Genomic DNA, 25,746 nt, shown 5'->3' on the forward strand with positions numbered 1-25,746 from the left:
CCTCAAGCTCCCAACACTGTGCTCCCCAGGGAAATGGCAAACATCCCAGGCCCCTCCACAGCCCACCCCACCTATCTATCTTCAGAGGGTCCCTTACCCTGCTTTCCAAATGCAGGAGCTAGTCTCTTCCTGGCTATCCTGCCCCTCTCGGGGTGGGTGAGGCATAAACCCAACATCCCTAAACCTGCCCCAGGCAAATGCCCTATTCGCTAACGCACCCCAGAGCCCTCCCCGCCTCCCTAACTTTAGGGTGTCCCCTCCCACACTCTGAGCCTCTTGGCCCAAGACCAGAGCCTGCACCCCAACCCCCCTACCCCAGCCTGGTGAAAGTGAATGATATTCGGGAGGGGGGGAGGAGGATGGAGTTTATGGGATGAGGCCTTGGGGAAGGGATGGATCAGGGACGGGGCCTCAGAGAAGGGGAGAAGGAAGTCGGGCAAGGGTATTTGAGTTTGAGGTAGATCTCACATTGCACTTACATTGAAAATGTCATCTTGTGGTTTAAAAGGCTGGAGAGCTTTCCCCTTTCCTACAGATCATGGGAAGCTAGTTGCATTCCTCCGCCCGCGACAATTAACCATTCAGCTGCCCAGTTGCCACGACTTCAAAGTGACTCATGGACACTGACATTGTCACAGCCAATTCCTGGCCAGTCACAGCCCCTTGGGGTCTCAGAACCAATAGAATAGAGCAGGGACAGAAATCGCCTGGGGACATCACTGACCTCCAGTGAGGTGCAGGGACCCCAGAGCAGCACAGTCACTAGCGAGCAACCAGCCGGCCTGTCAAAGCGCTGCTGTGTCGGACATGGCTCCATTCGCCACCTCTGGTGACGGGCTCTAATGACCATTTATACCCCGTTCTAATCTGCCTTTAGTGGCTGAATGTGGGTGATGTAGCCCAGAAGTTTCCTGTCCCTTCCCGGCTCAGTATCAGAGACTGTGGGAACATTTTCACACACACTTCAGTGACTCTCGAAAGTGACTGAAGAGTCGGTTGAATTTCAGCGAGGCAGAGACTGCTCAGCCCTAGCGATGAAGCCCCTTTGAAAATGGGATCCAAGCTCCCCAGTCACTTAGATGCTCATTATAATGACACCTGAACTGAGCTGTTACAGACGCGGACAGGACAGGGACCTGGCTGTTCCTTTCCAAGGGCAGCAGGAGGTTAGTTTCCAGACGGGGCAAGCTCAGCCAACCAAGCTGAGATTGTCAAACCTGTTAAAGGGAAGTGGATGAGAATTTTGTGCACTTAGGCAGCTCTGACAAACTCAGCCACACATCGTGTTCCTGGAATCCGTGTGTTATTTCTTGAGAGCCAGCGCAGACATTGCGCGCGACAGAGGGATTTGCTTTAGGGCTCAAAGTTTCTCCCCTCCCTGGGATTTTGCCTTTGAGACTAGAAGTTTGCATCTGCTGATGTCATCTAGAAACAGACCAAACACCAACTTTCCTCGCCGGTGATGTTCCCCGTGGGACTGGCACCTGGGGAGGCGGCCCCTGCCCGCACCAGGCTATACAGCGCACCGAGAAGATTTTCCACAATTGGCGCAGAGCTGAGGCTCGGGGCGCGTAACCGGACAGGGCGAAGGAGCCTCGGTCGCTGCTCTGGGCTCTGACGTTCCATTGACCGGGCCGGGGCGCAGGGGAACGCGCCGGGCAGAGCAGACGGACGGAGGAACCTGCCTCTGGCCCTGAGACGCTGCGTGCGGAGGTGGGAGCCGGGATCCCGTTGCTGCCTGACCTGCCTTGGAGGTAAATCAGCCGTTTCCTCCCTGCTCCCTGGCGCTCCAGGGCTGTGAAGCAACATGGGTTTGGTAGGACACTAGTGGGGAGGGGGATGTTCATGGGGCACAGGGCGTTGGCCTCTAGCAACCCTCCCACACAAAGGGAGAGGATTTCAGATCAGCCAAGAGCTTTCAGCTCACAACTTTCCTTGCTTCCATCACCCTGGTATCTGGGCACCGCACTCTCTGGAACATGTCTCTCCTCTTCCGGCCCTGTGCATTGCGGGGTGTCTGGCGCACACAGGCACTGATCTCTGGAGGTGTTTAGGCAGCTAATGCTGTAGTATCCCACACTGCCACCAAGCCCATTCTGAGGCTGTGCCAGAGCCTTTCTAATGGGCCCAGCGAGTCCCAGAGAGAGCTTGGGGCAAAGCCAGGATGGGAATCATTGAGTCACAGAACACTAGAACTGGAAGGGACCTCAAGAGGTCATCGAATCCAGTCCCCTGCGCTTGCGACATGGCCCAGTACTGTCTAGACCATCCCTGATAGATGTGTGTGTAACCTGCACTTAAATATTTCCAAATAAAGAGATTCCACAACCTCCCTAGGCAATTTATTCCAGTGTTTAACCACCCTGACAGTTTAAGCCCATTGCACCTCTGCCATTTCTAAGTTTCCTGTTACTGTTTCTTCCTCCTCACTGAGCAGTGGGCCTTCCCTGTCCTTGGTCTTCTTCTTGCTTCTCATATATTTATAGAAAGTTTTCTTGTTTCCCTTTACGTCTGCAGCTAGTTTGAGCTCATTTTGTGCCTTTGTCTTTCTAATCTTGCCCCTGCATACCTGTATTGTTTCCTCATATTCATCCTTTGATTGTCCTACTTTCCACTTTTCATAGGACTCCTTTTTGATTTTTAGATTATGCAAGATCTCCTGGTTACGCCAAGGCGGTCTTTTGCCACACTTTCTATCTTTCCTGTACAGTTGAATAGCTTGCTTTTGGGCCCTTAATAATGTCCATTTCAAAACTGCCAACTCTCTTCAGTTGTTTTTCACCTCAGTCTTGCTTCCCATGGGACCTCACCTACCAGTTCTCTGAACTTACCAAAATCTGCTCTCCTGAAATTCATTGTCCCTATTTTGCTGTTTTCTCTTCTACCATTCCTGAGATTCACAAGCTCTATGATTTCATGATCACTTTTACCAAAGCCACTTTCAAATCCTCAACCAGTTCCTCCCTTTTTGATAAACTCAAATCTAGAACAGCTTCCCTAGTAGCTTTTCCAACCTTCTGAAATAAAAAGTTGTCTTCATGTAGCACACAAACGTATTGGCCAGTCTGTGCCCCCCTGTGTTAGTTCCCAACTGATATCCTGCGCCCAAGGCAGCCCTGCAAACAGTGGGCCCACTTTCCACTCCCCTCCCTGCGGCACAGTGAGAGTCCTTCCCTGCCTGACGGCCCTCGCAGGGCCTTGAAGAGGGGGCGGGATGATGCAGGGAGCACAGAGCTGGGAATCGCTGCTGTCTCAGGCCAGGGAGGAGATGTTGGCTGGGGCCAGCCTGGTGGAAATGGCCTTTTCCTGCAATCTCATGGGCTAATCTTTGATTTTATGTCTTTTCCCCATTTGTAACCAGTTTAATTGTTCACTGTTGTGGGGAACCCAGCTGGGTTAGGGGAGGGGTAGGTCAGTGCCAGCACGGGGCTGTGGGGAGAACCTACCTACAAAAGCGGAGATACAACAGTCCCTTGCAACACCGAGGGGGGGGGGCAAGACATCAGGGGGCCAGGTGCAGGGACGGTGGCTGCTCTAGCCCAGGGCTGGGTCCATCCAGAGCCACAGCTGGAAGGAGGAGGCAACTTGAGCCCCTCGATCATTTTGGTTGTCCTCCTCTGGCCTCTATCCAATGCCCCCGCACCCTAGAACAGAGGGGCAGGAGCACATGGAGCTGCCGTTTCCCGCCTACTTCACGGAGGGGTTTTACCCCTCCCCGTCCCATTGGCATCTGAGCCAGTTTGTGAGCCTGAGAGATTCTTGGGGGTTTAAATTTTGAGACACTTGCATCCGTCCCTCCCCCCAGACGTGTGTGGGACAAAGGGCAAAGCGATGTGGTGCCGTGTTCCCACCACCAGGCAGGGCCTGTGGACCCACAAGGCAGACCCGAGTTGGAGTTCACAGTGCAACAGGGCGGGATGGGATGTGTGAGCGCTCACTGCCCGACTGCCCCACGTCCATGTTTCAGAGCCAGGCCCTGCAGCCCGATGGGAGGGGCAAGAGAGGTTGGCTGAGAGGTCAAACACTCAGTGACCAGAGATATTCTAGCCCCTGACCCACTCAGCCTCCCCCCTTACCCGTCCCAAAGGGGACCAAAGGGGTGGGATGCAGACCCTGACTCACAGCCCCCCTGAATGGAACATGACGTCTAACAGGTGTGTGACTGAGGTGTGCACTGTGGGTGTTTCTGGGCCTGCGAAGGAGAAGAAGGAGTTGGAAGGGGGTTGGGAATGGGGGGATGGGGCGATTCCCTTCTCTGCCCTCCATGCCCCACTCGGCTGCTGTGCCAGGGCCGGAAGAGGGAGGCAATGAAGACAAGTCTCCCTGTGACCTAGTGGGGGTACTTGCTGGGCTGTGGTGACCCCTGCTGTCTGGAGCAAGACCCAGCAGGGAAAACCTCACTAGGCAGAGGTAAGGCCAAACTTGTTAAACCAGTGGCCAGACACCCCCCATGGAGAGGAACAAAGGAAGGTGAATGCGGCCCTGGCTGGGGGGCAGGGCGGGAAGTGGGTTAGTTGGTTGGTGGCTGTCTGTGAGGATGGATGAGACAGCCTAGGGAGAGGAGCTGGAGTTTAGGGGCCCAGTCTCCCCCATCTCAAGGGGGCCTGAGGCATCCTAGCCCAGTTCCTGTAACCAGATTACATCTGTGCTGCGCTGTGCTGGAGGAGCAATAAACCACCCTCAATTCCACTGGCTGGTACAGTCTGTTTGTGCCATTTCGGGGTGCAGGAGACGGGGAACCCCCAACGTGCCGTCACACTCCCATATTGCAATGAATGTTAGTTATTGCTCACAGTGACCCTGTTTCTGTCTCACAGACACACCCCATGGCAAGCCAGGGACAAGGAAATCAAACGTCCCTCACAGAATTTATCCTCCTGGGATTCGGGGACCTTCCTGGCCTGCAGGTTCCTCTCTTCTTACTCTTCCTCATGATCTACCTGGTGACCATGGCTGGGAACAGCCTAATCATTGTGCTGTTTGTGGCCGATCAGCACCTCCACACCCCCATGTACTTCTTCCTGTGCAACTTGTCCTGCTTGGAGATCTGCTACAGCTCCACCCTCCTGCCCCGGCTCCTGGCTGGGCTCCTGGCTGGGGACTGGACAATTTCTGTCACTGGGTGTCTCACACAATATTATTTCTTCGGTGGTCTGGCAGCCTCAGAATGCCTCCTCCTATCAGTGATGTCCTACGACCGGTATCTAGCCATATGCAACCCGCTGCACTACACAGCCCGGATGAGTAGCAGGTCTTGCCTCCAGCTTGCCGGGGGGTCATGGATAGGTGGATTCCTTGCTTGTAGTATAACCACAGTGCCATTGTCCCAGTTAACCTTCTGTGGCCCTAATGGTATCAACCATTTCTTTTGTGACCTTATTCCCCTTGTAAAACTCTCCTGCAATCATCCTCTGCTGATGGACACGTTGGCGTTCTCAGCTTGCTTGGTTTTCGCACTTGTCCCCTTCCTGCTCACCTTGGCGTCTTACATCTGCATCATCAGCACCATCCTCAGAATCCGCTCCTCCACCGGGAGGCAAAAGGCCTTTTCCACCTGCTCCTCCCACCTCATCGTGGTGAGTGTTTACTATGGAACTATCCTGATTGCCTACATGTTCCCGACCACGGACAGCCTGAGCGATTTCAAGAAAGTTCTCTCGGTCTCTTACACCGTCCTGACTCCCCTGGTCAATCCACTCATCTACGCCCTGAGAAACAGGGAGGTCCAGGAGGCCCCGTGCAAAGCTTGCAGGGAATTAAGGGTTCCAAGATTTTGTCCCATTGTGTTGCTTAGGTGACAATGGAATAGCTGTAGCGTGGGTGGGGTTGGGGCCAGAATCAAAGCCTACCAAATAGTAGCTTCCATTTCCACTCGCTTCTCTGACCTGCTTGCCCTGAGCTTGCACAGTCACAGGCCTGGGAGCAACGGGAGTGCAGGGACCTTTTCAAAACCGTTGCCCCATGATATTTAGGACTAGTGGCTAATGGCCCCAGGGACGTACCAATGGGCTACATTTTGCTACACAAAATAAGAAGAGCTGGGTAGATTGAGCCCAGAGAGAGGTGCAGGGGTCGGTCGCATGCTCTGTGCTTCGGGCCGGCTCTGCACCACGAGGCAACCCAGCAGGGTGCCCTTGACTGGCCCAAGAAGACAGTTACCGGGGTGGCCAACCCTTTCCAGACAAAGAGCCACAAGAGCAGTGGAGACAGCGTGAAGTGCTGGGACAAAGTTATGGAGAAAAAAAAATCGCCACGCTGGGGGAAAGTAGTGGATGGTACATGTGTCCCAGGGCACAGCTTCTCTCTCTCTCTCTCTCTCTCTCTCTCTCTCTCTCTTTTGTTAACAACTTTTCCCCTGGCCTTTTTTTTCGGGGTGGGGGGGAAGGTGAGCTCAATGACTGCCCTGGCTCTTCATACTGTCACCACTGCTAATGTACCTCACAAAAAATGCACTGGGAAGGGGTGAGAGGTGAAAGCTCGGGGAGAGAATCTGGATGCATGAGGAAGTAGAGAAGAGGATGCTGGCTCAGGGGGCCCCAGGCTGGACAGTGCTGGGGTCAGGGGGAGGATTGGGGTTGTGTGCAAGCCACAGGCTGATAGCTGTGAGGGTGCAGGAGTTTGGGCTGGGGTGCATGAGGGGCTCAGGGCAGGGAGGCTGTGACACAGATTTGCAGTGTGTGGATGGTGCAGGAGTGTTGTGGCAGAAGACTGAGGATGTGGGGGTGCAGGAGTTTGGGGATGTAAGAAGCTCATGACAGGGTGTTCCAGTGTATGATAGGCTAAGGTTTGGGGTGAAGAGGGGTTCAGGAGCATTATGATGCTGCAGCCAGATGGAGGCTTGGCCCCAATTGGGGGCTTGTTGACCAGGATTCATTTTTAAATAAAATACTATGTCAAAAACAAAATGTTTCAGCATTGTCTTTATCTGTGAGATGGGCAGGGAACTTGTTTTGAGTTAGGGGTCACTGACCCACAGAAAAGACAATAGGGGTCTGTGACGGCGCGATGGGGTTCCCCCGTCTCCTGCACCCCGAAATGGCACAAACAGACTGCACCAGCCGGTGGAATAGAGGAAGTTTATTGCCTCTCCAGGATACAGCACAGCACAGATGGAATCTGGTCACAGAGCTGGGCTAGGATGCCTCAGGCCCCCTTGAGTTGGGGGGAGACTGGGCCCCTAAACTCCAGCTCCTCTCCCTAGGCTGTCTCCTCCATGCTCACAGCCAGCCAGCCACCAACTCTAACTTCCAGCCCTGCCCCCCAGCCAGGGCAGCATTCCACCTTCCTTTGTTCCTCTCCATGGGGAGTGTCTGGTCACTGGTTTGCATAGTGACTCATCCTGTTTTGCTGGGTCGTGGCCCCCACGACAGCCAGTGGGGGTTCCCCCAGAGCCAGCAGCATAGAAACCATCCAGGTACCCCCACTACGTCACAGTTCTCCCCCCTCCGAGAGCGAACTGAGCAGGGTCACTCCGCTCGTGACCTAGGGAAGTTCGGGTCCTCTGCGTGGGAACCCGCCCTGGGGACATGGGTGCTCCCCTTGACTTGGGCCGGCCGCGGCGAGGCCCCACATGAGCTGGCTTCCCTCTGTCCACTCGCCGCCCCGCTCCATGGCGACTGGCACAGCCCTGTCCTCGGGGGTCACACCCACCCTTCCGTTGGCCTTGATCTCTGGCCAGGGTCTCTCAGGCCGGGGCCATGAGCCCAGCGAGCCTTCTCTGGACAGCCAGGGCGGCTTCCATCCCCGATGCCCCATCCAGGGAGGTCTTCCCCTCCCATAACTCTCTCAGCAAGCCCAGAGGGTCCTCTATCTGGGGTAGAGACCCCCAAGCCGCTTTCCTACTGTCTTGGGCCTTCCCGCCCCTCTGGCAGGAGTCACAGGACTGGCAGTACCGCTGCACGGCTGTAAAGATTCCCGGCCAATAGAAGTGCTGGAGCAGCTTCAGCCGGGTGCTCCGGATCCCCCGGTGGCCCCCAACGGGGATATCGTGGGCCAAATACAGCAGCTTGAGGCGATACTTTCGGGGGACGACCAGCTGCCGCTGGACCCTCCATGCCCTCACCTTCCTGGGGGGAAGCCATTCCCGGAACAGGAGTCCACGCTCCCGCAGGAATCTCTCCTGGCCACCTCTCCCCAGGGGCTGAGCTGCACGGAGGCCAGCCTGGTCCCTCAGCCTCTGCAAGGAGGGGTCTGCCTGCACCTCAGCCTGGAATTCAGCTGCTGAGGCAGGGATCAGAACCTGTTCCCCACCTTTGCCTAGGTCCGGAGTCCCAGCCTGGCTGGACCACGTGTCCACTGGGATGGGACCCTGAGGACGCTGCCAGGAGTCCTTCCCTGGACCCGCTGGCTCTGGCTCCGGGTAGTGACTAGAGCCCGCTGTGATTCATGGGGCCACTCCTCTAGGTCATTCCCCATCAGCACCTCGGTGGGCAAGTGCGGGTGCACCCCCACTTCCTTGAGGCCTTCCTTCGCCCCCCATTTCAGATGCACCCGGGCTACAGGCACCTTAAACGGGGACCCATCTATGCCCTTCAGGGTCAGCTGCGTGTGGGGTAGTATCCGCTCTGGGGCCACTATGTTGGATCGGGCCAGAGTCACCTCCGCCCCCGTGTCCCAGAAGCCCGTCACCTCCCTACCATCCACCTCCAGGGGTATGAGGCACTCGCTCCGCAGGGGCCGTCCTGCCCCCACCCGGTACACGGAGAAATCCGCGTCCTGAGAATCAGACCTCCCAGGGGAGGTGCACTGAGCATCCTTCCCCTCTCTCTGAGCTGAGGTTTGCCTGCCAGCCCCTGCCTCTGGGGCAGCCTGCCCTTCCTCCCGCCCCAGCCAGTTAACCCTGGAAAGTCCCCGGTCCTGGGACCTGGTGCACTGAGCCCTCTTGTGGCCTTTTTGCCCACAGCGCTGGCAAGTTAGGCTTTGGGCTGTCTCTGTCCAGGGCCTGGCTGGTTCTCTGGGGTATCGATGACTGGTCCTGGTCCCTGGGGCTCGCCTCGGAGGTGTCTCTCCCCGTTGCTCCGCCGAGAACCGGTCTCTGCACGGTTCCCTTTCTCTCCGGGACTCCCGTTCACACCTGGACCGGCTCTCCGTGAACTCATCCGCCAGTCTCCCGGCCTCTTGGGGGTTCTCTGGTCTTCGGTCCTTGAGCCACAGCCTCAGTTTGGGTGGGCACGCTTCATAGAACTGCTCCATCATGACCAGCCTGAGCAGCTCTTCTGCGGTCTGGGCTCCGACTCCAGACACCCACTTGCGGCAGTATTGCGCCAGGCGGGAGGCCAGGTCCACATAGGTCTCCCGTGGCCCTTTCTGTACCCCCCGGAACTTCTTCCTGTACATCTCGGGGGTCAGCCCGAACTTGTGCAGCAGGGCCTCCTTGACTCGGTTGTAATCCCCTGGCTGTAATCCCCTCCAGCTGACTGAGCACTCCGGCCGCCTCCTGGTTCAGTGCGGGGATGAGCTCCTGCAGCCAGTCAGCTGGGGGAACCCGTTGCAGTCCACAGGTCTTCTCAAAGGCACTGAGGAACCCATCTATGTCGCCCATGTCCTTCAGTTGGGCCACCACGAGCCTCTCCAAGCGTCTGGCAGTCCTGGGACCTTGGGGCCCATCCGCACTTGGCGCAGCCGGTGCCCCGCCGGTTCTCCGCTCTTCCATGGCCAGCTCATGCTGTCGCTGCCTCTCTATCTTGGCGCTCCCTCTCTCGGTCCTGTACTTCCAATTCCCTGATCCGCAGCTGGATCTCCAGCTGCCGCAGCTCTGCTTGGCTGGCCCCTGCCCTAGATGGGCCGCAGCTTGCAGGCCTCCTGGGGGAAGCTGTCTCATCTCTCCGGTGAGTTCCAGCACTCCTTCCCCTCTCTGAGCCTGACACACTCTCAGGGGGGGTCTGGCTGCTTCCCCTGGGGACAAGATCCTGGCCCTGTGGCTGGTCATTATCTTCCAGCTGGGTAATCAGTTGGGCCTTGGTTGCTTTCTGCACAGGCAAGCCCCTCTCTTTGCACAGCCCCACCAGCTCTGCCTTCAAGAGTTGGGCGTAGGCCATCTGCCCGCTGGTCCCCTTGGTCTAGACTCACCAGTCTAGTGCTGCAGCGCCCCACGATTCCCAGGAACCGCTTCGCTCTGTCTCCAGCACGCCTGGCTCCAGGGCTCTTGATTCTACTGCGCCTTGTCACTTGCCGCTGGAAGCTCCATCCACGGGGTGCAGTGCATCCCACCCCTGACACCAGTGTGACGGCGCGTTGGGGTTCCCCCGTCTCCTGCACCCCGAAATGGCACAAACAGACTGCACCAGCCGGTGGAATAGAGGAAGTTTATTGCCTCTCCAGGATACAGCACAGCACAGATGGAATCTGGTCACAGAGCTGGGCTAGAATGCCTCAGGCCCCCTTGAGTTGAGGGGAGACTGGGCCCCTAAACTCCAGCTCCTCTCCCTAGGCTGTCTCCTCCATGCTCACAGACAGCCAGCCACCAACTCTAACTTCCAGCCCTGCCCCCCAGCCAGGGCAGCATTCCACCTTCCTTTGTTCTTCTCCATGGGGGGTGTCTGGTCACTGGTTTGCATAGTGACTCATCCTGTTTTGCTGGGTCGTGGCCCCCACGACAGCCAGTGGGGGTTCCCCCAGAGCCAGCAGCATAGAAACCAGCCAGGTACCCCCACTACGTCACAGGGTCACACAAGTGAAATGCAAAAAACCAACCCCTCCAAACCCCCCAAGCCTCACTAACTGTGCTGGTGGGGATAGGGGACAGGCTCCTAGGGCAGGGTGCTGGGGCAGGGTACTCGTGGGGGTGTCTGGTCAAGAGGGGGGGGACAGAGACAGCAGGGGCCAGTACCTGGGGACCCTGGGTCTCAGGAAGCATACTGGCTGCTCTTCCCTTCCCCTTCCCCTCCATCAGATATCCCCCCCCCCCCACTCTAACTCAATCCCCCTTCCTTTCCCCAGAGCCAGGCACTCCCCCCCAATCCAATCCCCCTTCCCTTTCCCAGAATCAGGCACACACCCCCATTCAATCCCCATTCCCTTCACCAGAGCCAGTCCTTATCCCAACCCCCCAAAGCTAGACACCTACGCCCTTTATACCAAGCCACCCCTAACCTAATTCTCAGGTCCAGGAGCTTCCACCACCACTACAGTTGTACCTCTCCCTCCAGGCGCTGGGGCACATGCCCTGAGCAGCCGGCACGCCATGGGCACTGCCCAAACCTCCCTTCCCTCCCCTTCCCCAGTCAGACACCTCCCCTCCCCCACTAACCTTATGCCTAGGTCCTGGACACACCACTGGTGCTGGCACCACCACTGTACGCAGAGCTGCTGCCGCTGCCTACACTCAGCAGCCAGGGGCAGGGGCAGCCTGGCCCGTCAGGATACTGAATGGACCGTAATATCCACAGTAAAGCTCCTAATACTGTGGTCACCAACCCATCGATTGAGATCGACTGGTCGATTGGGAGAGCTCAACCAGTCGATTGCGAGGCATTCAGGGGCCTCACTCCAACTTCCCCCCAACCCCCAAGAAGCCCCAGTACCTATCTCCAGTGACAATGGAGGTAGTGGCAGCTTCCTGAGGTGTGGACGGAAGTCCGGCAGCAGTGCGCCGCCATGTTTGGGGGTTCTGGAAGTCACAGTGGCTGCTCACCCTCCCCCATGTCTGTGGCATCCCGGAAACTGGTGTGCTATGGAGTGGTGGGGGGAGTCCCCAGAGGAGGCGTGCACTGGGGCTTTCCCTCCTCTACAGGTGGAAGAGGGCAATCATCTGTGGAGGAGGCACGTGCCAGGGCTTTCCCTTCTCTGCAGTGGGGAGGGCGAGGGTAGAGGAGTCCCAGAAGGAGGCAGGTGCAGGGGAAGAACGACCGTTCTTGTGAAAGAACCCACAGAGGATCCACACGCCCGCCTGCTCTTGCACAAGAAGATTTACAGTATGGCATCAGAAGACAGGGCTTCTTGCGCAAGAGCTACGCTCTTTTCTAACAAGTGTGGATGCACTGTAGGGCTACGTCTACACTGGCATGATTTTCCGAAAATGCTTTTAATGGAAAAGCTTTCCGTTAAAAGTATTTTTGGAAAAGCACGTCTAGATTGGCAGGCTGCTTTTCCACAAAAGCACTTTTTGTGGAAAAGTGTCCATGGCAAATCTAGACGCGGTTTTCCGCAAAAAAGCCCCGATGGCCATTTTCGCGATCGGGGCTTTTTTGCGGAAAACAGTACTGTGCTATTTACACTGGCCCAGTTGCGCAAATGATTTGTGCAAGAGGGCTTTTGCCCGAACGGGAGCAGCACAGTATTTCTGCAAGAACACTGATGATCTTACATGAGATCGTCAGTGTTCTTGCAGAAATTCAAGCGGCCAGTGTAGACAGCTGGCAAGATTTTCCAGTCTAGACACAGTCTTAGGGGTTTCTTGCACAAAAAAGCTCTATGGGTAAAATGGACATTATAGCTTTGTTGAACTGCCATGGATGCTCTTGCACAAAAGCACATGGCCATGTGGATGTGTTCTTTTGCAAGATTTCTTGAGCCGGAAAAAAGCGGTTGCCATGTTCATGCAAGTGGAGTGGGAAAAATTTAAATCCCCGCTGCATTTGCAATTCCAACTTGTCTAATCTGCATCCATTTTCCGGGAAAGGGGTGCAGTGTAGACACAGCCCCAGGAGTTTTTCCAGGATTCCGGAGATATCCCAGAAAAACTCTTCCACATCCATGGATGTGTTTGTTTTTCCACTTTTTTTTAGTGGAAGAGCAAACATGCTTTTTTGGCAAGCCCTATATTCCTCGTTCCACTTCCAAAAGAAGGGGTTTCTTCTGACATTTGGTCCCATCCAGACAAACCAAATGTTGGAAAACCTCTTCCTACAGAAGAATTGAAAAGAAAAGTGGCAGTGTAGTGGGTATAGGGGCTGGAGATAGCAAGTGATGGAAAGGAGGAGAATAGAAAGGGTGGAGCTTCAAGGAAGGGGTAGGGTCTTGGGGGAAGGATGGGGTGGTAAATCTTGGCCTGTTCTGACATTTAAAAAGTTATGTTGGGTGTAAAAAGGCTGGAGACCACTGTTCAAATATAAAAAAAAATCTATAACACCAAAATTCTAAATGTTTCCAAATAAATCCGAGCCGGCCAAGGCTGTGAGCGTATGTGTGTGTGGCCGGGCGTGGGATGCAGCACTGGCACTGCCTTGGTTTCTTTGGTGCCAAAATGAATGATGTCATGGTTGACATCAACTGAATGGACGTGCAATGCGAGATGGTGCATGACAGCAACGCCTTGGCCTGCTTTGTGCAACGTGGAATTGGTGATGGGGTCGCTCGAGTCTTGACCAGCAAGTAGAGAGTTCTCAGTGCTTGGATGAGTTCTGTTATGCTCTGTCCTTCTGGGTGTGTGGTTTTCCATAACTGACAATAAATAACTGTGCGAGTACGGTGTAAACCAAGATAGTGTGCGTGAAAAATTCAGCCATTCTCAACCCATGTCCTGGGCCTATTTTGATTGCCAGTCTGCCCCTGGGTGCAGGTAAATACTGCAGCGTGGGGAACCGCCAGTGCGTAGTCCTGGCAGACCAGATCCAGCCAATGTTTGTCCACCTCTGTGCTAGAATGACCAAAAGTCAAGCTGGTCCCAGAGGTGAGTGGGGGTGGGGAACTTGCAGGTTCAATCAGAACTTCCCAGGGAGAAGGAGTGACACGTGGCTTTGGTCAGACCATTCTCCTACCCGACAAGGGAGAAATAAAGAGACCGAAAAGAGCAAAGAGCCCAACCCAGTGGGGGGAATAAACGAAACACTGAACCCTGAGCACAACTTCGAAAGCAACAAAGACATTAGCCGAGATAACAAACAATCCCGCTTAACACTCTATGCTGCGATTACTCTTTAAAGAACACAACCCGTCTCTGCAGCATAAACAAGAATCGCAGCTCGCATTACTCAGCACTTGCAAAAAAAATTAACTTTTTTTCACCACTACAGCCGGGAGAAAGCGCGCTCAGTTTCCCCCAAATCGTGCAGTCGAGTTTTCACTAGTCGACAAAATCGCAGGAGTTAACGCACCCGCAGCGCGATGGATAAGCCTCACCCTAGAAAAACCACTTCCCTGATCATGATATTTCCCCTGCTAAATCAATACAAAACCCCATCCCCAATCCCCGCCCGCCCTCGAGCACCCCGAACTCTCACATCACGGAGAGTCTTCCCCCTCCATGGAGGTGTGACGGCGCATTGGGGGTTCCCTGTCTCCTGCACCCCGAAATGGCACAAACAGACTGCACCAGCCAGTGGAATTGAGGGTGGTTTATTGCTCCTCCAGCACAGCGCAGCACAGATGTAATCTGGTTACAGGAACTGGGGCTAAGAGGCCTCAGTGCCCCCCCTTGAGATAGGGGAGTCCCAGCCCCCTCCCCACCTCCTTATTCCCTGCCTTCCAGATAGGAACTAGCTAACCCTCCTCCAGCTCTGCCCCCCAGCCAGGGCAGCATTCCACCTTCCTTTGTTCCTCTCCATGGGGGGTGTCTGGCCACTGGTTCAACAAGTTTGGCATTACCTCTGCCTAGTGAGGTTTTCCCTGCTGGGTCTTGCTCCAGACAGCAGGGGTCACCACAGCCCAGCAAGTACCCCCACTACGTCACAGGAGGTCTTCCCCCTCCAAATAACCCCGCCGACACGGCTTCCAGCTGCTGCAAGCTGCCCCGGCACCAACTGGGGACCCCACGCGGAGCCCCACTCGCCACATTCGGGCGCTGCTCGTCACCCCTTCATTCTCCCACAATGCTCCACGCGCCCCCAACATTTGCATACGTGGTCACGCGGCTCCAGATAAGTCCCGCCCCGGGCTACCTGTGCTCAACATTGTGCCTTGTCAAGCCAGACCCGGCTCTACAGACATTGCCCACGTGCTGCTCGTGAAGGCGGGAGTCAAGGAAAGCGGCAGGGCGGGGTAGGGGACAAGGGGCTACGCGCAGTAAGGGGGCACTGGCACTGGTGGGGGGAGCGGAGCAATTTTGCTACAGTTCGCTGTGCTGCTCCCGCCGGTGAGTGCCAGGTCTTGCTGCCAATTACTCTAGACGCTGGGGAGGGATAGGGTGGCGTCCCGCGCTGTCCCCTCCCCCTAGAAAAATCCCTCAGCTCCCATTGGCCAGTTTCCGGACAATAGGGGCTGAGACATTTTGCTGGAGGCAAGGGCAGCGAGGGGAGCGTCCTCCCTCCCTGTGCAGGAGAAGAGCCACGTGGAGCAGCCATCCTGGCAGACAGACATGGAGACCTGCCTCTGGTTTATGCAGGGCTGGTGGATTGGAGCCGCCAAGGTAAGCGCCTCTCAGCGAGGGCTTCCCTCGTCACTCTTCTTTCCCTCCAAATTCCTGCCCCAGGCCACCAGCCCCTCTTCTCCCAGGTCACCACCCACATTCTCTGTACTTTCTCTTTCCGCATTCTCCAGATCAGAGCTCTCTTCGAGCTCCTGCATTTCTCCTACATCCCTTCTCTAGGCTGGAATTCTCTTCTGCACCCCTACGTCCTTCTGGAACACGCAACCCAAGCCCATGTCCCAGATAATAACCCCCTCCTTCGTACAAACTCCCTCTCAGACCCCACAGCTCTGCCCGCACTCCAGGCCCGTATCCCAAGCTCCCTCTACACCCCACCCGCAATAGCACACCCTGCATTTCCTCCAGAGCGCCCTCCACCCATTAAAATTACTGTCCACCCCGCTTTAACCCTTTAGTAACGGGACATCTGGGTAGCGTAAGCATACAAGAGCGAAGAGACGAAAGGAGGCTGCAGCCCTGCCCGTCTCTGGGATCCCTGTGAATCTTCTTCTCCTTTGGGCGCCCTTTCGCTTTTGCGGCACGTGTGTGTATTGAACAGCTCGGGGGAGGGGTTCATTTCCCGTTCCGAAACAAGCTAGGGGACCAGGGCCTGAAACTGCCTCGCAGGGCGGATTAAAGCCCTAGGCGGCCGGATCCGGCCCCTGAAAGTCTCCTGCCCACCCCTGTATTAACAGCAACTGACTGGGATTCTGTGCCGCTAACCCTTCCACTGCCGGAGCGCGGGATAGACGAGTGAAGCCGGGGTCAGTCAAGTTGTTTCTCTCTCTTTTTCCCGGTGCCTACAGGGCTTCGCTGGGCCGGTCTCGCTGCTGCTGTTCCAGTTTGCAGAGGAGGTTTATGTATTCACTGCGGTTGGTTTCTGCTCACTGTGTCTCTCGCACAGTGGTAGCGGGCGGTGTCCTCCGCTCTCAGGCTGTTCATCTGCAGAGACACCAGGCTGCTGGAGTCGTCTCTGGAGATGGTGAATCGCCCTTTCACCGCATCGCTGTAGAACGTGCTGTGGCTGTTAGCGGGATTGTATATCCGCGATACCCACTCCAGCCCCTTCCCGGGCGCCTGCCGGACCCAGCTCATGTGGTAGCTGCTGAAGGTGAACCCGGAGGCTTTGCAGGAGAGCCGGAGCGATCCCCCGGGCTGTTGAATTCCGCCGCCGGACTCCACCAGCTGCACCTGGGGCCGGACACCTGGGGGCAAAAGAAGAAAAAAAGCGGCTCAGAATCCCGTTCACACGAGAGCTCCGGCAGCGCTCCCAAAAGCCGCGGGGCCTATTCCCGTTGGAATCGCTGCGCTTTGGGCTGGGGCAGGACCGGCACCATCTCTCCTGTCGTATCCTAGCGATGCGGGGAGCGGGGGAGGGGAGAATTACCCGGCACCGCGGCTAGAAGGAAGAGAAGGTTCGGCCACAGCATCGTGCTCTGAGGCGGGAGGGGTTTCTGCTGCCGGGACCTGGGCCTGCTGCTTCTCGCACCGCGCAGCCCGGGGAGGCGCAGGATTTATGCGGGGCCCCGAGACACTGAATTTGCATCTCCTGCTCCTTAAATGGCCCTAAACCGACCCCCTCGCTGAACCAGGGCCTGGGGGGAGGGGAAGGTCCAGAGGAAGAAGGACGCGTGGCCGGAGAAGATGAGCGAGTCTCTCCGACCGTAGGAGCCTTTCCGCGGGGATCTCTCCCAGGCCCTGCGCTGCCTCTCGCACACAGAATGTCCCATTGATCGTTCGCCTGCCGCTGCGTTCTGCCCCCCCCCCCCCCGCTCTGCCCGCCCTCGGCTCCACCGCGCGCCCCAGTGCCCGGAGCACTAGCCGGGTCCAAGAAAAATCATTTGGGGGCAACATACACACAACCCCGCACTGCCCCAGATTTCAAGGGAGAGAGACGCTCCCCTCAATCCCCTCACACCAGAGCCTGGGGGCCCAGCCTAGTAGAGTCTGTGCGCTCCAGTGGAGGGGGACTGGAGGGGGAACGGTGGGACAGTGGAGGGGACTGGAGGGGGAGCAGTGGGACAGTGGAGGGGACTGGAGAGGGAACAGTGGGACAATGGAGGGGGACTGAAGAGGGAACAGTGGGACAGTGGAGGGGGACTGAAGAGGGAACAGTGGGACAGTGGAGGGGACTGGAGGGGGAACAGTGGGACAGTGGAGGGGACTGGAGGGGGAACAGTGGGACAGTGGAGGGGGACTGGAGGGGGAACAGTGGGACAGTGGAGGGGGACTGAAGAGGGAACAGTGGGACAGTGGAGGGGACTGGAGGGGGAACAGTGGGACAGTGGAGGGGACTGGAGGGGGAACAGTGGGACAGTGGAGGGGGACTGGAGGGGGAACAGTGGGACAGTGGAGGGGACTGGAGGGGGAACAGTGGGACAGTGGAGGGGGACTGGAGGGGGAACAGTGGGACAGTGGAGGGGACTGGAGGGGGAACAGTGGGACAGTGGAGGGGACTGGAGGGGGAGCAGTGGGACAGTGGAGGGGACTGGAGGGGGAACAGTGGGACAGTGGAGGGGGACTGGAGGGGGAACAGTGGGACAGTGGAGGGGACTGGAGGGGGAACAGTGGGACAGTGGAGGGGACTGGAGGGGGAGCAGTGGGACAGTGGAGGGGGACTGGAGGGGGAACAGTGGGACAGTGGAGGGGACTGGAGGGGGAGCAGTGGGACAGTGGAGGGGACTGGAGGGGGAACAGTGGGACAGTGGAGGGGGACTGGAGGGGGAACAGTGGGACAGTGGAGGGGGACTGGAGGGGGAACAGTGGGACAGTGGAGGGGACTGGAGGGGGAACAGTGGGACAGTGGAGGGGGACTGGAGGGGGAGCAGTGGGACAGTGGAGGGGACTGGAGGGGGAGCAGTGGGACAGTGGAGGGGACTGGAGGGGGAACAGTGGGACAGTGGAGGGGACTGGAGGGGGAACAGTGGGACAGAGGAGGGGACTGGAGGGCTTTGCTGGGGAGGACCCTGAGCTTTGAGGGCCAGATCCAGGTATGCAGGGGGCTGCATCGGATCCCTGGGGCTCAGGTTTCCCGGACCTGTCCTAGAGCTCTACTCTGGTCCACGGGAACCGGGTGTTCCTGCCTCGGTCCGCTGGGCTCCCTTGGATAAGTCATTTCTCTCCGTAGAATTGGGACGGAGACCCCGCCCCGCCTTTGCGAAGCGCGGGGAGATCTCGTGAGGGAAATCGCTGGAATCAGAGGCCAGGGGCTGCTGCTAATACTAATGTCTGAACGTGGCTCTTTCTTCTGTCAGAAGAAGGGGGGCAAACGCTTGAAACATTTGGATCCCGGCGGTTGCTGCGGGGCATTGAACCAAACTGCACAGGCGGAATAGAATAGAATAGAATAGAATAGAATAGAATAGAATAGAATCAGTTTCGAGCCAAACCCCTGGATCCAGCACGTGTGTTTGACACTCTGCCTGGCGCGGCCGGACTTTACAGGATATAATTATTATTAGATTCACCTCTGAATGTCTGAACCCGAGCGTCGCAATGAGCTGAATTCTGCTAAGTCACAGAGTGAACATGGGCAGTCGGTGCCCTGGGTTTGGAAGAATCGCCAGGCAGGAATTGTAGCCCGGTGGGTGTGTCTAGGCCTGTGTGACTGTAAATAAAACACCCTCAGGGGCTGCGTGGGGCTAATTGTAGGAAGAGAAGCCATTTCATTGAACTGTTACATCCCTTCCCTCCTTCTCTTTCTTATTGGTTTCAACACCCGCTCTAGAAAGGCCATTATGCAAATAAAACTGTCATAAGCATGTGAGAACCTCCCGACTGGGTCAGACCAAAGGTCCATCTGCCCAGTGCCCTGTCTGCCGGCAGCGGCCAATCCCAGGTGCCCCAGAGGCAGTGAACAGAACAGTTCGGAAAGGCTCATCCAGTGATCCCTGATCCCTCCCCTGTGACCCATTCCCAGCCCCTGACAAACTGAGGCAGGGACACCTCTGCACATTCCTGCCCATTCTCCCATAGCGCTGCCCCCTATAATGCCGCAGGTAGCAGGTGCGCAGGGGCTGGCGCTGCCCCTCTGCACAAGGGCGGGGTTTGATCCAGACAATCGTCACTGAGCTGGGGCGGGGGAGGGGGAGCTGCCTGAGGGATCAGTGACTCCACCCGGCCTGTCACCCGCCTTCACTCAGGGCTCAGCCCTCCCTATGGCTGCCCGAAGGGCCCCGCTGCCTTCTCTGAGAGGCGGGAGCCTCCCATGGATCCGGGTCTGAGCACAGAGTCACTGGGGCAACCAGACCGCGAGGCCGGATGCAGCTGTTCGTTCTCCCTGCCTCGGGAAACACCCGCTGGGCAACCGCTCCCTGCGCTCCCCGGGGACCTGGGCTCAGCAGCGCCTGTCTCCCTATTTTAGCTGGGCGCGGGGACCGTGGGCACTGCCCGTGTTATTGTGCGGAGCGTGAGCGCCACCCCGAGGAAATCCCGCCGGGTCCCTGCAGGGGGAGGTTTTTGTGCGAGCTCAGATTCGCTTCCTCTCGCTGTGCCCCTGACTCAGACACGCAGTAATACACTGCGCTGTCCTCCGCGCTCAGGCTGGTCATTTGCAGGTAGAAGTTGGCGCTGTCCTTGGAGGCTGCGAACCGGCCCTGCACGGAGGCTGCGTAGAACTTGGTGTTTGCCTCGCCATAATAATAAACCAGCCACTCCAGCCCCTTCCCCGGCTCCTGCCTGACCCAGCCCATCCAGGTGCTACTGAGCGTAAACCCGCTGGTGGCGCATTGCAGCTTATGGGCCTCTCCGGGCTTCTTCAGCGCTGGGCCCGACTGGGTCAGAACCACCTGCGAGCGGGCCCCTGGGGAGAAGGGAAACAGGGAAATTGGAAATTAAAACATTAGCAACGGATTGAAGCAGCGAATTAAAATCAACAGGAGTAAAATTAGCCGCATGAATCACACTTGCCAATAAAGGGAGTGAGACCGCAGCGTTAAGCGCTGTTACAAATCCCATCGCTGGCAGCATCCTCCCCGAACAATCCCTTGTCCCTGCGGTGGGCGTATCGGGGAGAAAATACCTTCCCAAGCCGCAGCGAGGAGAACTAGATGCAGCCAAAGTCCCATTGTCCCTGGTGCTGGAGGGGGAAGTTCTCTGCGGACTGGCTGGTCACTGCAGAGAGCACGGGGCTGCGGATTGTCCCTGGGGGTGCAGCCTGAGCAGTGAGAGGGGCAGTTTTAAACAGGACACTCAGCCCCTATTTGCATAGCCCCTCCCTGCGACACATAAAACCTCCTCGCAGAAGGAGCCCAGGTCAGAGGTCCGGGGATTCAGAGAGTGGAAGAAGAGAGGGAGGGTCACTCAGAGTCAGGGTGCTCATCTGGGACTCTGCGTGGCCAGGTTCGGTTCCCTGCTCTGTCCCAGACTCCCCGTGTCACCCGGGACAAGGCGCCTGGCGCCGGATTGTTCCGGGTATCGAGGTGTCAGGAGGGATTTTCTATAGTGCCCAGCTCCCATGCATGCGCTGGTGCCAGAACACCCAGGTACAAGGTCCTGGTGTAACCGCACCCGCTGAAGAAAAGTCAAGACGCATGGACAGCCCGACCCCTCGTACCGCTCAGGGCAGAGTGGAGGTGGGTGGGGGTTGGGATGCTTGGATCGAACCACCCTGCACAAGGCAGAGGGCGGGAACTAGCCCCCTTCGCGGGCTGACACGTTATTGCTTGTGTCACAAGAGGGGCGCAGAGGCGGAGCCTTGTCTGGCTGGGAGGGGACCGGGAGCGTTCACGGGTCTCTGAGCCGGGCCATTCTCATGGGCATGTCAGGCCGGCTGGGCCCAGAGCCAGGCAGAGACACTGGAGCTTTGTGAGTAACAACCCCGGGTACAGGCACCGGAGAGTCACAGCCAGAGCCCCGCCCCCCAGTGTGACCATTAGCCCAGTTCCCAGGGTGTGACGGCGCGTTGGGGGTCCCCTGTCTCCTGCACCCCGAAATGGCACAAACAGACTGCACCAGCCGGTGGAATAGAGGAAGTTTATTGCCTCTCCAGGGTACAGCACAGCACAGATGTAATCTGGTCACAGAGCTGGGCTAGGATGCCTCAGGCCCCCTTGAGATGGGGGAGACTGGGCCCCTAAACTCCAGCCCCTTTCCCTAGGCTGTCTCCTCCATGCTCCCAGACAGCAACCAACTAACCCTCTTCCAGCCCTGTCCCCCCGCCAGGGCAGCATCCCCCCTTCCTTTGTTCCTCTCCATGGGGGGTGTCTGGCCACTGGTTTTCATAGTGACTCATCCTGTTTTGCTGGGTCGTGGTACCCACGGCAGCAGTGGGGGTTACCCCAGAGCCAGCAGCATAGAAACAATCCAGGTACCCCCACTACGTCACACTGGGTCTCCGCATTTTTGAAAACCCGGTTCCCCAATTTTAGAGCAGGCCCGGCTCTGCCCTGTGTCACTGTGTGCCCGGCGCAACACTAGGGGGCGCTGTCTGCAGCTGTCAGCGAGCGGAGCTGCAGCGAGACCTGGTTCCAGACCCGGTCTGCAGAGATGGTGACTCGGCTCGGGAGGGAGGGGGCGGGTTTCTGTCCCAGTCCTCGTTACCGCTTTCATAGCACATCTGCCCCGTCTACTCCAGCCCCATCCCTGCAGGCTGCCTCATACAGTTCCAGGCAGCGTCATCACTGTCCCCAGTATCCCCAAAGACGGTGCAGCTCAGGGTGAGGGTCTCTCCGGGCTTCACCGCCCACGGGCCGGATTTGATCAGTTACACCTGAGCGAGGACACCTGGGAAAGGAGAAAACAAGCCAAGACAATATTAACCCGCGAACCAATCCAGGGCTCTGTTCCTAGTTCCCCTCTGCCCCACGGACACTCACAGCCGGGGGCGGCGAGTAGGGCGAGGAGAAGCAGCAGAGGTTCCATTCTCGGTCTCAGGCACTGAGGGAAAGTCAGCGGGCAGGGCCGGGCAGGTCTGTCCCTGGGCAGGGAATGAGGCGCCTAGAACCAGGGGCTGGTATTTAACCAGGAGCCCGGGCAGGGTTTTGCATGCCAGTTCTCTTTGGGTATAAGAGATGTGAGGCTCTCGGCGCTCATGCGGGTTCCCGAGGCGGATTTAGGAGCTGGCAGAGGGAGACCTCAGTACTGGAGGTGTCACTGACAGTGTCCATTCGACACTGGGAATATCCAGTCCCTGTGCCACAGTCCATGCACAATGCGCTCCTCAGCTGTGCCTTGGGATCCAGTGCCCAGTGTGGACCTTGCAGAGGGAGTAAGAAGACACAGAACAGGTCTGTGAGAAGGGCTTACACCACCCCCCCCCCCACCTCCCTAGCCCAGACTGGACCAGCTGAACTTTGAAAAACACAGCTGAGGGCGGTGATTTTTTTCAAAGATATTGATCCAGATGTGAATTACATCCGACAGCAGCTGTTCGACTGATTCTATTGCTCCATTACCGTAATCTCTGTAGTGTGCTTGCCTCACAGCGGCCTTGTGAGGGAGGAAGGGGCTCTCAGCCCCACTTCACACCAGGTTCCCCACGGGACAGATTTACACAGGTGCCTCAGTACACAGAGCGGTACCTAACTGGCTGTGCCAAAGAGCCTGAGGGATGGAGGCCGCTAACTCCCACTGCCAGACAATGGAAATGAAGCGTCTGCTCCTTCCATGTGCGAAATCCGCCAGTGCCAGGCTGTCAGCGGTTTGCAGGCCCCTGGAGACACAGACAGATGCCGAGGGAGGGTCACCAAAGGGACCTGTAGCTCCCAGGTTAGTCACTGGGCGTTAGACGCCTGGACGCTTCTGGAAATCCCGCCGGCCCCTCTCTGCGTCGGCGAACACCCCTAAAGATCTGGCTCTGCGGGACTCGTCAGCCGTTACAGGGGGAGGCCGCGACGGATCAGGGAAGCGAATCCAAGTGTGTGAGCCCCAGGCTGGAGCCCTTAGCTCCGGTCCCCCAAATACGCACTGGCCGGAGGCAAAGGTGGGCGGAGGGAGAGGGGAGGGATTCCTCATTGGCACCGAGACCCGGAACAGGAGTGAATAGCTCAGCGCCTACTGGGTCTGTTCGCTGGGTCCCCGCGAGCTGCTACTTAAACAGGGCGGCCGAGTGACACATGGCACCGCCCAGTCTGTCTGTCTCCAGCCCAGTGTGTCCGAAACCTGCCCATCCCCCTCCGTCCCCAGACACATCCAACATCTCCGCCACCTCCTCTGTGTCTTCTCTCGTCTCCTTTCCTGCTCGGTGGTGTCCGCTCCACCGGCTCAGAGGGATTTGGCTGCAAACAGGGGACGTGGCTGGGCAGTGAAAGGGTTAAAACCCCGCGGCAGGTCTGTGTTTTATTCGTCTGGAGGCGCCTTCTCCGTTCTGTGCCCAGCGCCTTGTTGTTTGTGTCTCGGCTGCCCCCGCGTGGCGGCCGCGGGTTCTGCAGCCTGGGTTTTTGAATGAGCTTCAGTAGGTTTTATGTCGCTGTGTCTCTCGCACAGTAATAGCGGGCGGTGTCCTCGGGCTTCAGGCCGGTCAGTTGCAGGTGCAGCAGGTTGTTGGGATTGTCCCTGGAGATAGTGAATCGGCCTTTCACGGAGTCTGAGTAAAATGTTTGGCTCCCATCAGTGTAAATGAGCGAGACCCACTCCAGCCCCTTCCCGGGAGCCTGCCGGACCCAGCTCATCCAGTAGCTGCTGAAGGTGAAGCCGGAGGCTTTGCAGGAGAGGCGCAGAGAGTCTCCGGGCTTCTTCACATCCCCTCCGGACTCCACCAAGTTGATCTGGGACCGGCCACCTGGGAACAAAACGCGACACAAAAGTTAATATCAAAACGTCAAATAAGAAATCTCCGTCCGTTTCTACAGTGTTTTTAGCTAGAAACTACCTGGCAAAGCTGCCCCCACGAAAACTAAATAGACCCAAAATTTCATTTCCCCTGTCGCTGGGTGGGAGAGCTGGCTGGTAACTGAACAGACACCGGGGCTGCGGGGTGTCTCTCTGGGTGCAGCCTAGGGGGAGAGAGACACCGATTTAAGCAGGCAGCGGTCACCTCCATTTGCATATTCCCCTCCTTATCAGAGACACAACCGCCTTCCCTTAACGAGCCGTGGAGTCTCTGGCAGAAGTCTACGTCCCCCTCCCTAGGTTGTTTGTGCAGCGCCTGGCACAGCGCCTGGAGCGGATGCCGATGGGCTCTCACAGCGCTGGGAGTTAAGGAGAAATGACGCTCGGAGTTTCAGGGCCTCCTCCTAGTTTGTGCCCCCAGAGGCTTCTTGGCAGCTTCTTGCGCAAGAACATCTTGAGCACGTACACTTCCACACTGCCATGTGGGAGATGTGTGGCAGTGTGGACGCTTTCTTGCAAGAAAGATCCCATAGTCATTTTAGACATAGGGCTTTCTTGCTCAAGAAACCCCTGCCACGACCACACTGCCCTCTTGCTCAAGAGCTCTTGCGCAAGAGATCTTACACCTGTTCTGGAGTGTGACCCATTAGCCACTGTTCCCGGGGCTGCGATTGCAGGGGCAGAGCCCCTAGGGGGAAATGGACTCGCTTCCTCTCTCTATGCCGCGCTCTCTCTCTCTCTGGAAGTCAGAGCTGTATCATTTGCAGCAGGGGGCCGGGGTGCATATAGGGGATTTCTTGGCGAAATAACCTCACATTGGCCCCGCAATCTCTGCTCCCTCCTTTGCACTGAGGCGTCCGTTTGGAATCTCCTCTGAGCGGGAGGGTCACATCCGGGAGCAGCTCAAACATGCAAAGGGTCTGGCCAGTGGTAGGACATGTGCCCTGCAAGGCAAAGGTGGAGCGACAGTGATATCACAACGGCCTTTTACAGCTCTTCAGCTGATTGGCTAAAGCCATTTCACAGGGAGACCATGACAAAGCCAGGTGGGACAGGAGCGATCTGAGAGACCTTTGTGGCTTTGCCACAGGAAAGAGAATTGATGGTCCCAGATGTGGGCTCAAACGAGGAGGTGCTTCTATGGAGATTTCTCCCCCTCCCCCCAGGCCGCCGCCGCCTCAGCCGCAAATAGCACCTGGGACCGGACACTGAGAATAAGGACACCTTACGAACCAGGAGATTCTGCCCCAGGAGAATCCTGGGGGTCCTCGCTGCAGAAGGGCAAATCAGCTCTCACCGCTGCGCGAGTGGTGCCTGCTCCACCGGCCCAGAGGGACTTTGGCTGCAAACAGGGGACGTGGCTGGGCAGTGAAAGGGTTAAAGCCCCGCGGCAGGTTTTATGGTTTATTCGCCTGGAGGCGCCTTCTCCGTTCTGTGCCCCGCGCCGGGTTGTTCGTGTCTCTGCTGCCCCCGCGGGGCGGCCGCGGGTTCTGCAGCCTGGGTTTTTTCAAGCGCATCAATAGGTTTCGCTTCGCTGTGTCTGTCTGATACAGTAACAGCGGGCGGTGTCCTCGGGCTTCAGGCCGGTGATTTGCAGGGACAGCAGGTTGTTGGGGTTGTCCCTAGAGATTTTGAATCGGCCTTTTACTGAGTTTGCGTAAAATTGTTGACTCCCATCAGTGTAAATTTGTGCG

General features: G+C 57.4%; 1 protein-coding gene, 1 non-coding gene and 2 gene segments (V, D, J or C); 1 reads left to right on the top strand and 3 right to left on the bottom strand.

Moving 5' to 3' along the window:
• The first annotated feature begins 5,186 nt into the window (after positions 1-5,186).
• Positions 5,187-5,798, top strand: LOC142821138 (olfactory receptor 10A7-like). Its single transcript, XM_075911937.1, has one exon. It carries the CDS (start codon positions 5,187-5,189, stop codon positions 5,796-5,798), a length of 612 nt encoding a protein of 203 aa, XP_075768052.1.
• An 8,155-nt stretch (positions 5,799-13,953) lies between these two features.
• On the bottom strand, positions 13,954-14,109 carry LOC142821409 (U1 spliceosomal RNA). The gene has a single exon (XR_012898183.1). It is a non-coding gene; the product is annotated as a U1 spliceosomal RNA (small nuclear RNA).
• A 1,777-nt stretch (positions 14,110-15,886) lies between these two features.
• LOC142821208 (immunoglobulin heavy variable 3-23-like) lies at positions 15,887-17,179 on the bottom strand. The segment is given in 2 exon segments: positions 15,887-16,488; positions 16,671-17,179. Coding segments are annotated over 2 exon segments (384 nt in total).
• Positions 17,180-22,682: 5,503 nt separating this feature from the next.
• Positions 22,683-24,966, bottom strand: LOC142821359 (Ig heavy chain V region 3-like). The segment is given in 3 exon segments: positions 22,683-24,002; positions 24,093-24,216; positions 24,868-24,966. Coding segments are annotated over 3 exon segments (540 nt in total).
• Positions 24,967-25,746: the final 780 nt, after the last annotated feature.

The sequence above is a fragment of the Pelodiscus sinensis genome, chromosome 30, assembly GCF_049634645.1.
Source record: "Pelodiscus sinensis isolate JC-2024 chromosome 30, ASM4963464v1, whole genome shotgun sequence".
Classification (NCBI taxonomy): domain Eukaryota; kingdom Metazoa; phylum Chordata; order Testudines; family Trionychidae; genus Pelodiscus; species Pelodiscus sinensis.

Coding starts and splice junctions, on each gene's coding strand:
- LOC142821138 (XM_075911937.1), top strand. CDS start 5,187: ATGTCCTACGACCGGTATCTAGCCATATGCAACCCGCTGCACTACACA.